General features: G+C 39.6%; 1 protein-coding gene across 2 annotated transcripts in view; it reads left to right on the top strand.

Annotated features, from left to right (window-relative positions):
• PTPRO (protein tyrosine phosphatase, receptor type, O) overlaps positions 1 to 12,104 on the top strand; it is a 278,428-nt gene that overhangs the window by 176,370 nt on the left and 89,954 nt on the right. For both annotated transcript variants that reach the window (XM_011954422.1, XM_011954430.1), the window contains exons 5-7: positions 588 to 1,031; positions 2,884 to 3,045; positions 7,545 to 7,741. In XM_011954422.1, the coding sequence (XP_011809812.1) occupies positions 588 to 1,031; positions 2,884 to 3,045; positions 7,545 to 7,741 (803 nt within the window). The remainder of the gene's footprint in view (positions 1 to 587; positions 1,032 to 2,883; positions 3,046 to 7,544; positions 7,742 to 12,104) is intronic.

The following is a 12,104-nucleotide window of genomic DNA, read 5'->3' on the forward strand; positions in this document are numbered from 1 at the left end:
CAGGATGGCCTCGATCTCCTGACCTCGTGATCCGCCCGTCTCGGCCTCCCAAAGTGCTGGGATTACAGGCTTGAGCCACCGCGCCCGGCCAATGAAGCCATATTTCTAACATGTGTGTTAACATCTCTAAAGGCAGCACATGCATGCAACTCTCCTAGGTGCAACTATGTCACATGGAGTATTTTCATCTTCATAGCTATAAGTACACTATACTTGTTTTTTCTTTGTAATAAAAATCCAGGAACAGAGATACATTTTTTTGTAAGTGAGATTATGATAAACTGAAAAATATTTACATACTCTGTTTTTAGAAGTGGTTAAATTACCACTTCAACAAGCATAATATTGCAAGTTAATGTATTTCAAGTGTGACTAGTGGTATGTTAACAGGTACACATCATCCACAAAATGTTAGAAGTATGTATATGGAGAAAAACACAGTTTATCTTGACGTAAATTTGTCTGTGTATTAGAAGTAAAATTAAATTCCATTTTTAAAAATCTGCTTTTGTCCCTGACTCATTAAGAAATTATTCACTCTAATTGAATTAAAAATTACTTGAAAATGAAAATTCTCTCTCTTACAGCCCCTTATCCACCTCAGAATATTTCCGTTCGTATCGTAAACTTGAACAAAAACAACTGGGAAGAACAGAGTGGCAATTTCCCAGAGGAATCCTTCATGAGATCACAAGATACAATAGGAAAAGAAAAACTCTTCCATTTTACAGAAGAAACCCCTGAAATTCCCTCGGGCAACATTTCTTCCGGTTGGCCTGATTTTAATAGCAGTGACTATGAAACTACATCTCAGCCATATTGGTGGGACAGTGCATCTGCAACTCCTGAAAGTGAAGATGAATTTGTCAGCGTACTTCCCATGGAATACGAAAATAACAGTACACTCAGTGAGACAGAGAAGTCAACATCAGGCTCTTTCTCCTTTTCCCCTGTGCAAATGATATTGACCTGGTTACCACCCAAACCACCCACTGCTTTTGATGGCTTCCATATTCATATTGAACGAGAAGGTAAAGCAGTAGTAAATCAGAGGAAATAAGAACTGATACAAAGGAAGGGGAATTGAAGTGTTTTTAAATTTGAGTTTAGAAACACTGATCATAAACAGTCAACAGCCAAAGAATAATGGTAAAGAAAGGGAAGAATGTAATTGGGTATCCAATGCAGACAGAGCAGAAAACCCAAATGAATAGACTGGGTAAGAATCAGAAGGTTTGGGTGATTCACAGGTTGTGAGTACTGCCAACTGTATACATTTTACTGCCTGATATTTCTCATGTCTCAGAACAATGAGGAAAACATCATATTTGGAAATATTTTGAATCAAAGATCTAACTATCCCAGAATATTACAGCATATCCTAGAGAAATTTTCTGTTTTCTCATATGCAAATTTTTAAACATGGCAGCAAAGTAATACTTATGAACACATTACTACTTTCCTCAAGAATATGAGGCTTGTGTCCTGCTAACCAGCTACTCTTGTTCCCTTTAGGGTGTGTCCCTCTGGAACAAGCACCACAGTTTTCCAAAGAGAAGCTGATAGTAACATGGAAAATACCCAGCTACTGACATTTCCATATAGCTACTATATTACATTTTGCATTGACTAACTCAGCATCTGAGATTCATCTTTATATTTTAGCCTACTAACTTAGGAAAGTAGAGCCATGACTTTCAGCAAGTTTGGGTCATGATACCTATCTCAATTGTTGTTTGGTAGATTTTTATGGTTATTTGTTGTTTGTTTAGTTTTTACAATAATATGCTTCATTTTCCATTTTCCGGTCTGGTAGTTTGAGTGGCAGAGGTTATAATTTGTAAAAATTTGAGGTTACAATGATAGCCTTATTTTTAGGGTAAGAGTTTAAGGCCCATGTAGTCTCATATACTGACATATTGTTTATTCCTATTTTACTTAATAGCATGAGATACAACAAAAATCTGTGGATTCTTCTATACAAGATGATACAGCATTCAACCATAACCAAATAACACATAAAATGAAAATTCTTAATTATTTGAGTCAAAAGTCATTTTCTTGGAATTGCCTACATTTTTTTTAAAGTTTCCCTAATCGTCTTTTATTTTTCTGTTCCTAAATATGTTCCTATGGCAAATAGGATCTTGTCATTACAAAAATTTTTTACTGCCTGTTCTCATGGAGGTTCTACTATGCATTTATCTGACTACAGTGTCTTCTTTTGAAGGCTGTTGTAGTCACCAACTGATGATAATGACTTCAAATGAAGTAATAAGCAGCAGAGGATGGATGGACTGTCATGCAATGTGAAATAATTCTTTCTTTAAGAAGATCTGAAAGCAAATGGATGAAGGAAAAATATTACCATGATTATTACTTTTAAATTTTACTTTTAAGTTCTGGGGTACATCAGAAAATAGATCTTAAAAAATGAGATGTATTTTAAATAAATGTTAAAGCACTTCTGAATGGTTAATACTACCACAAAGAACTTACAAGATATTTGATGCTGGTTATTTTTTAGCCCTTACCTCGTGATGAGGAAGCCAACAATTGTTATCTGTTCCTGACTATCTATTTCTGTTTTGTAAACATAATTTTGTTGGGTAGGAGTACATAAAGATGCATAGTGTAGACCCATCCCTAGTTTTATTGATTTGAATGCCGTATTTGAGTTTTGTTATTTGGAAGGTTGTAAAAATATGGAACTCTTACTTATATTCTTTAATAGTACCTTTAATTTAGAGGTGTAACTGATCTTGACAAAAGGAGGGAACATTTAAAATACCTAATTTTTTTTTTTCATTAATTGACTTGTCTATACCCAGGGCCTTTCCAGGTGTCAATTCATATATCTTCTCTTTTCTATATATGATTTAGAGAACTTTACTGAATATTTGACGGTGGATGAAGAAGCACATGAATTTGTCGCAGAACTGAAGGAACCTGGGAAATATAAGTTATCTGTGACAACCTTTAGTTCCTCAGGATCTTGTGAAAGTCGAAAAAGTCAGTCAGCAAAATCACTCAGCTTTTATATCAGTAAGTAACAAAGAGATCATTTTACACTTACTGGGGAGCTAGAACAAGGGAACTGGCGAGATTATTGATGCTCAGATATCAACTATTCACAAACCTTAGAGGTGCGGAGAAGTCTTCAAGATCAGGAGAGGCTGAGATCCACAAGCTTTGGACAGCAGAGGAAATAGATGCATATTTAATAGTAGCAATCCTATCCACGGGTTTAACTTGAGGATTCTTTTCACTATTGTGATAATTGAACATTTATCAAACTGACCTTCCACATTAGCCATAACAAACCCTCCAAGGATGTGGACATACAGTTTGGGAAATACGACATTTGCTTGAGGCCATAATGAGATGACATTATAGGACTGTGAAAAATCTCATTAGAGTATTGAGCTCGTGAAGCTCGAAAGAAAGACAAAGATTCAAGTACACCCAGGTGGTCTCCATAAAATTGGTGGAAAAAGCCATAGCCAGAGCAACCTAAAAGCCCCAATGTCAAGTCCTAGGGTGGCCTCTACCAATTCCATAAGAGTAACAGCACAGCAAAAGTTAGCCTCTGAAGGTTGCACAAACAGTGCCTGCCTCTATAACATGTTTGGCTAAACTGACTATGTTTACTGGAAGTATAGAGGTCAAAAATCAGTAACTTACCCTATCAGGAGTTATATGTGCCTCCGATCAGTAGAAAGAAAAACCAGAAGGCAAAGAATAAATTGCTTTCAGAAAAGGATAACCACCGCATATACCGCATATCCTATTGCCATCTGGAAAGGCAAAATACCACCTTTTGTTCAAGAATGGATGAGAACAAAAGAGGAGCTCAGTTTATGTAGCAGCTTAAAAATGTTAAAAATATACCATATAATATTTTTACTAAAAGAACAACCAAAAATGTCACCTCTGGCAAAAGAAAGGCCTTAAAGATTTATCAGATGCATAGAAAAGGTATTCCCAACTGCCTTGTGTGTCTTTCAAGTGTTAGAGACCTTGGACATGTGATTACTTAAGACAGAGAACAAAGTTGAGTATTTCATTCTTTCCATAAGACTAAAAAACGCCTCACTGACCAAATAGTCTCTTTCTGCACCAGTACAGATCCACTGCACATGTGAACAGACCCCACAAAAACTCCGCAACAATTCTGGTCTTTCTGACTTCTCTTCTCTGAATTCCTATTCTGTCTCATAGTACACAGCACAAAACACAGAACTTATTAGTGCGTGGTATTTTTCTAGATTTATTTTAGGTGTATCTTGCTTCTCATGTCAAATTGTAAAATCCTAGGCTGGAGTTATACCGTTTGCATATTTATTCATTCTTTTGTACATTCAAGAAATATTTATGGAATGACTTGTATCTTTCATGCGCTCTGCTCTATTAGAGTATCTAAAGTGACTAGTACCATTGAGAATATGTCAGAATTGCTCAAAAATGTGATTACTTTAAAAAGATACATCTTAATATTTATCTAGAAAAATACAGGCTCCCAGAAGTTTTGTTTTTTCTCTGTTGCTAAAAGAATGACTTTTTAAGTGCTTAGGAGATTCTGTTCTGTGGTAATGAGTTATTCAGATGTACTGCATATACTTCTTTGGTTTAAAAAACAGATACCACGTATATAAATACACCTAACTGGGTAAATGAGCAACAAATTAGGGTGGCTCACGTTTGCTCAGCATAATGTAGTCACACACCAGCTAAATTATATTTTCAGCCCATTTTTCCTGACCAAACTGTTTCACATATTCTGGTGTTGAGCTGTTACATTACAATTTATTATATGTTCATGTTGTTGCATTATAATTTACATTTATGTAGCTTTGAAGGCCTTCCGAGAGATGAGAATTCAGGTAGGAATTTGCACTAGTCTGCCAATAGCCTTATGAAGGGAACACTTTCATGACCCCCATTTTGCACATTAAAAAACAAACTGAATCGCAGAAAGTTCAGTGACTTCCCCAAGCGTCAAAATTAAGATTAGAACTCAGGAATATTTGATAACAAAATCCGTTTTCATTTAGCCTGCAATGACCCAATTCCTCGGGTTGATTATCAGGTCAGTCATAAGGTAAAACTGTTAAATAACTGAATTTGTTTTGCTTCCTTCAACCTTTGCCCTCTGTGCCCCCACTGCACCAGTACTCTTCAGAACAGTAGCAACACTTCATGTTTATGTAGTTCGCTAATACATATTATCTCATTTGATCCCAACAGCAACTTTATGAGGTGAATTAATCAGATTGTCACAAAGCGCTAACTCAGGAGACAGGAGGTCTGGGTTGGGTCACAAGCACTTACTAGCTCTGTGACTTCAGGCAGCTTGTTTATATCTCTGGGCCTCAGTTTCCTCATCAGCAAATGTATTAGTCCATTTTCACACTGCTATAAAGCACTACTTGAGACTGAGTAATTTATAAAGGAAAGAGGTTTAATTGACTCACAGTTCAGTGTGGCTGGGGAGGTCTCAGGAAACGTACAATCACCGCAGAAGGCGAAAGGGAAGCAAGAACCTTCTTCACAGGGTGGCAGGACAGAGAGAGAGAGCAGGTGAAACTGCCACTTTTAAACCATCAGATCTCGTGAGAACTCCCTCATTATCTTGAGAACAGCATGGGGGAAACCGCCTCCATGATCTAATTACCTCCCATCAGGTCCCTCCCTCGATAAGTGGGGATTACAATTCGAGATGATATTTGGGTGGGGACAGAGCCAAATCATATGAGCAAAATAAGGCAGTGGGTCTCTAAAGTTCTGCTCTATTCTAAAATTCCATGATTTATCCATTTAACAGATGCAATGACTGAGATTCAGAGACGTTAACTCATTTGTCCAAAGTTGCACCACTAATAAGGACCAAACTGAGTCTTAGTGCAATATCCTGTCTCCAAATTTTTACTATTTCATAGTGCTCTAGGAAGTCTCATGCAGGGTTGAGAGCATGGATTTTGGAATCAGAGACTTCCTGTGTGTGAATCCTAGTTCGATTTACCCTATCTCTGCCTCAGTTTTCACATCTGACAAGTGAGATTTAATAAAAGTACTTATCTCATTGGCTTGTTATAAAAGTTAAAGGGGCCAAGCACGGTGGCTCACACCTGTAACCCCAGCACTTTGGGAGGCCAAGGCAGGCGGATCCCCTGAGGTCAGGAGTTCGAGACTAATCTGGCCAACATGGTGAAACCCTCTCTCTACTAAAAGTACAAATATTAGCCAGGCGTGGTGGTGGGCACCTGTAATCCCACCTACTCGGGAGGCTGAGGCAGGAGAATCACTTGATCCCAGTAGGTGGAGGTTGCAGTGAGCCGAGATAAGGCTGCGCTCCAGCCTGGGTGACAGAGTGACACTCCATCTCAAAATAAATAAACGAATAAATAAGTAAATAAATATAAGTTAAAGGAATGAAATATGTAACGCATATAAACTTGAAGTTTACATGCTAAAAACAGTTTATATGCTGAAAAGCAGTTTATATGTGAGCATCCATGTTTTAAGCTCAACCACTACTGTGATGTCCTAGACATCGTCCCAAGAGAACTATGGTAGCATCCTTGTGTCTGTGGTGTCACTGACCTGCCAGGAAAAAATATATAAATATATAATGGATTCCATATCTCTTTACTATAATTAATATCATTTTTTATTATCATTTCCCTTGCACCATTTACACCGAACCTTAGTCTGTCCTCCCCAGTGGAGCCACTTGATCCTTTTCCTCTCCTGGGTCTCAGCCTAGGAATACAGCATTAAATTAAGGAGCTGAGAAATGCATCCTAAGCAAATAAATGGAAGTTTCACATTTGCATTTCAGCAAGGAATTTCTGTAGATAATAATCACCTTAACACGTCTTGAGTCCTTACTAGGTGTCAGGCACTGTGTTAAGAACCACTTTATGAACATAAGAGAACAAAGCTAAGGATGGGCACTTCTATGGAGATATTTTATGGTAAGGATCCTGTTGTGTTCCTCAAATTATCACCCAGGTTTCAGCCAGCTTCTTTAATGGAGCCAGCCTGTTGCGTGTTTCTTCTCTAATAGAATCACAACCTGCCTTTTTGTTCTCACTGTTGCCAAATTCAAACGTTTTCACATGATAGTAGTCTAGGCTGATTTGGATCTCGAAGTAATTATTCGTAGAGACCAAAGATCCTAGTAGCAAAGGAATTATAAGCCCTGATGAAACGCCACACTGCCATGTTCACTCTTTGTTAAAAGAGAAGTAAATTTTCTCTGGTGAAGAATTTACCAGAATACTCTCACATGCACACGACGATTGAAGTGGTGCTTTCATTTCTGCTGTTATTGCCCAGGCTGCTGTTTAGATCAAGATGAGGTCAAGGGGTAGAGGGTTGCAGCTGGGCAGAGGACCCGAAGAGTTGCGAGTCTGACCACCCATCTTACTTTGAATCTCATTGTAAGGGCGAAAAGAAAACATGATTTTTTTAAACCAGAATCTCTTATCTTAATCAGTGCAATGTGCAGCCTCCCCTGTGTTCCAATTTGAAATGTGCAGGTCCTTCAGGAGAGTGGATTGAAGAACTGACCGAGAAGCCCCAGCACGTGAGTGTCCACGTTTTAAGCTCAACCACTGCCTTGATGTCCTGGACATCTTCCCAAGAGAACTACAACAGCACCATTGTGTCTGTGGTGTCGCTGACCTGCCAGAAACAAAAGGAAAGCCAGAGGCTTGAAAAACAGTACTGCACTCAGGTAAAGGAGAGAAAATGAGGATGGGCTCGCCAGTCCCACCTAAGCACAGCCTTACAGGGCAATGCCACGGAGGCAATTGCAGGAAGCCATGCTGAGGTCTGCTGGGATTGGTGTGTTGTATGAGTGTTCCCAAGAGCCAGAGGGGCCAGAAATGAGTGAGAATGGCTTTTCCATGGCATTGTCATCTCCCTTTCTCTTCATAGGAGGGCCATGCTCCTTTCTCTTTCATTCCATATTCAAGAGAATTTGCTGAGCATCAAGAGAATATGATGTGCCAGGTACTAAGATAGATATTAGAAATGTTTAAACATCCTGCTCTTGCAGAGCTTATAATCTAGTGAGAACAATAGATAAGTGAACCTATAATGACTGCACTGTGTAGAATAAGGCCTCAGCTTAAAATGAACGATGAGAGTCCAGAGGAGTTCACAGAAGAAGGAGCTGAGCATGAGTAACATGGATGAAGGGGAAAGAGGATTTGGAAACTGGTTGGAAAAAACATTGCAGAGGAGACAACCAAGCAGAGGGTTGGAGGGTTTTTTGTTTGTTTGTTTGTTTTACTTTTTTCCATTCCTTTAATTTTCATTTTTACTGTAACACATTCTTGTTGGAAAAAAAAAACTTAAAAATGTAAAGGATATAAAGTAGACTGGGCACGGTGGCTCACACCTGTAATCCCAGCACATTGGGAGGCCAAGGGGGGTGGATCACCTGAGGTCAGGAGTTCAAGACCAGCCTGGCCAACATGGTGAAACCTCGTCTCCACTAAAAATGCAAAAATTAGCCAGGCATGGTGGCACGTGCCTGTAATGCCAGCTGCTAGGGGAAGCTGAGGCAGGAGAATCGCTTGAACCTGGGAGGTGGGGGTTGCAGTGAGCTGAGATGTTGCCACTGCACTCCAGCCTGGGCGACAAAGCGAGACTCCATCTCGAAAATAAATAAATAAATAATATAAAGTAAAAAACTACCCCCTCACCAGTCACAAGTGAAAAGAGCTTCGAAGAATATGTAGGAGTCAGCTGTGCACAGAGGCGAGCGAGGGGCAGGCAGAGACAGTGTGCAACTCAGTAATCCTGTGAGTGGTTAGCAGAAGGAATGCATGTGCCAGACCGATCCTTAGTAAAACCGTGCGACTGGAGCCGAATGGACCTTGCTCTCAGATGCCCTGAGAACCTGGGGCCCAGTCCTATTTTTCTAAATTCTGGCCTTATGTTTTTACACGGTCAAATTTGGTGGTTCTTTGTGTCTTACAAACATATTTTCTTCCCTAAAGGCAAAAGGAAAAGAATAGTTATCAATTCATGTGGAGTACATTGGAAATGTAATGTGCAGAAAAGATATTTGCTGTATGGGAGCTATTTGGGATGTTTCCATTCCTCCCAGGAAAATTAAGCATTTAATGAAATTCAAACAATGATAAATTGTAAAATTGATAAGATGAATTCAGGAATCGTGTTCTTTGAAGCACTAGAAAGCCATAGAATGCTGAGATAAGCCCTTACTTGAGAAGGAGGCGTCCCTTGAGTTGAATTAAATTAAGGAATAAATATGCTAAACCGATTAACTAGTAATCACAGTGCATTGTGTAACTTATTAGCTTCCTTTCCTGAGCGTACCCAAGATGACTGACTCATTACATTGACAGCAAAACGTGTTTTCCCCTACAGACCTTGACCTAGAACTCAACTGCTTCAAGGTAGATTTCTCCCCTTGCCCTACCTAATGTACACATTATATATCTTTCACATAAGATTACAAAGGTTAAAGGAAGAGATAGATATTGTAAATTATCAATGAGCCAGAAAAGACCAGTCCAAATGTACTTTTACAATATCTTCTCAAAATGCAAATAGGAAAACAGAACATGAAATGTCCTATTCAGCATTACAAGGAAGAAGACTGATATTTAAAGGGGAGAGCAGAAATGAGACCACCATGCGAGGCATCATCTCAATTACCACAAGAACTTTTTGAGATTTGTATAATATCATACCACTATAGTCCATTATGCCACTAAATAAATGTGTAGCAAAGCAGTGATGGAAAGATCACAGAAAGTGGAAATAAGACCATCTCAGACTCAAAGGAACCTACACTATCATCTAGTTCAACCCTATTATTTAAGAGTCTATCATATACACGTGCAGTGGCTCGCGCCTGTAATCCCAGCACTTTGGGAAGCTAAGGTGGGCAGATCACTTGAGCTCAGAAGTTCAAGACCAGCCTGGGCAACATAGAGAAACCCTGTCTCCACGAAAAAAAAAAAAAATTGTCTATCATATACTTATTTCGACTGCTATGCTCTCTAGTACATTTTTCTCCTTATTCCTTTAGCTGAGGAGGAATAGAATAGAACTGGTATCCAGTTGGAGAGACATTGGACTCAACTAAATTCTCAGGAATGAGAGCTAAGACAGTCAGGAAAAATATTGGGATGCTAAATGAGTGGAAATTAAGGGGGCGTGGAGTGTGGAATTATTTTGTAAAAAATAAAACACATTACTTAACATGCAGAATGCAGAGGCATTCCACTTTTCCTCCTCCAACACACACCCAAGGAGGTCCAGGCTAAATAAAAAGGAATGGAGAAACATAGAAGTATAAATATTGGTTAGCAGCTCCGTAAATATTCAGAAATTGGGGAGGATGGAAACTAGTGTTTATAACTTATTACCAAGTCAGGTAATCTGTAATCCAATTACCCTTTTGTCATTTTTTTAAATAATATGATGTATGTGCCCATAGCTACTTCTTATTCTTGTTCGTTTGTTTCTTTGTATGTTTTTTATGAGACGGAGTCTCGCTCTGTTGCCAGGCTGGAGTGTGGAGTGCAAAGTCAGGATCTCGGCTCACTGCAACCTCCGCCTCCTGGGTTCACGCGATTCTCCTGCCTCAGCCTCCCAGTTAGCTGGGACTACAGGTGCGCACCACCACGCCCAGCTAATTTTTGTATTTTTAGTTGAGACGGGGTTTCACCATGTTGACCAGGATGTTCTCTATCTCTTGACCTCATGATCCACCCACCTCAGCCTTCCAAAGTGGTGGGATTACAGGCGTGAGCCACCATGCCCGGTTATAATGGCATATTTAAACAGCTATGATTCCAGATAGTCATTTGAATAGTTAGAATCAACTATTACCTAAAATATTATCAAAAGAAAGGAACCTTAACATTACCCTGAAACAATCTATGCTCCTTATGTCCTTTATTATTCTAAACATTCTAAATAGGCAAAATGGGTTATTAATGAGCTAGGTCAGCATTTACACTTACAGTCAGATGTCTACAATGTGTTAAGTTTAAATGGAGCAATTTTTTTGTTTTTTGGGGGGGTTTTTTTGAGATGGAGTCTTGCTCTGCCACCCAGGCTCGAGTGTAGCGGCATAATCTCGGCTCACTGCAACCTCCACCTCCCAGTTGCAAGCGATTCTCTTGCCTCAGCCTCCCAAGGAGCTGGAACTACAGAAGTGAGCCACCACGCCTCGCTAATTTTTGTGTTTTTAGTAGAGTCGGGGTTTCACCATGTTGGCCAGGCTGGTCTCGAATTCCCAACCTCAGGTGATCTACCCGCCTCGGCCTCCCAAAGTGCTGGGATTATAGGCGTGAGCCACCGCGCCCGATCTGGAGCAATGTTGATAATGTAACACATCATGTGGTTCAATAGCATATTATTTATGTATATATGTTAGAAGAAGGCCTAGAACAATGCACATCAAAATGTCAGGATTTGTGGGAGGAGAACAAACAAGACTTCCAATTTACTTCATTTGTTCTTTTATTGGGTGAGCAATTTTTACAATAAGCATATATGTTTTATCATATAAAGTATATTTTAAATAAATAATACTGCTTAGTTGTGGATAATATGCATCTTCTTATCATAGTTTGTCTCTTTAGAAAATTCTCTATCAGGCCAGGCATGGCAGTTCATGCATGTAATCCCAGCACTGTGGGAGGTCAAGACAGGAAAGGCGCTTGAGACCAGGAGTTTGAGACCAGCCTGGCCAACATAATGAAACCCTGTCTCTACTAGAAACACAAAAATAAGCTGAGCATGATGGTGCACACCTGTAATTCCAGCTACTTGGGTAGCTGAAGCACAAGAATCACTTGAACCCAGGAGGCAGAGGTTGCAGTCAGCCAAGATTGTGCCATTGCACTCCAGCTTAGGCAACAGAGTGACAGAGCAAGACTCTGTCTCAAAAAGAAAGAAAAGAGAAGAGAGAAAGAGAGGAAGAAAGGAAAGAAAGAAAATAGAAAAAGAAAGAGAGGCCGGGCGCGGTGGCTCAAGCCTGTAATCCCAGCACTTTGGGAGGCCGAGACGGGCGGATCACGAGGTCAGGAGATCGAGACCATCCTGGC

The sequence above is a fragment of the Colobus angolensis genome, unplaced genomic scaffold (genome assembly GCF_000951035.1).
Source record: "Colobus angolensis palliatus isolate OR3802 unplaced genomic scaffold, Cang.pa_1.0 Scaffold11, whole genome shotgun sequence".
In the NCBI taxonomy this organism is placed as follows: domain Eukaryota; kingdom Metazoa; phylum Chordata; class Mammalia; order Primates; family Cercopithecidae; genus Colobus; species Colobus angolensis.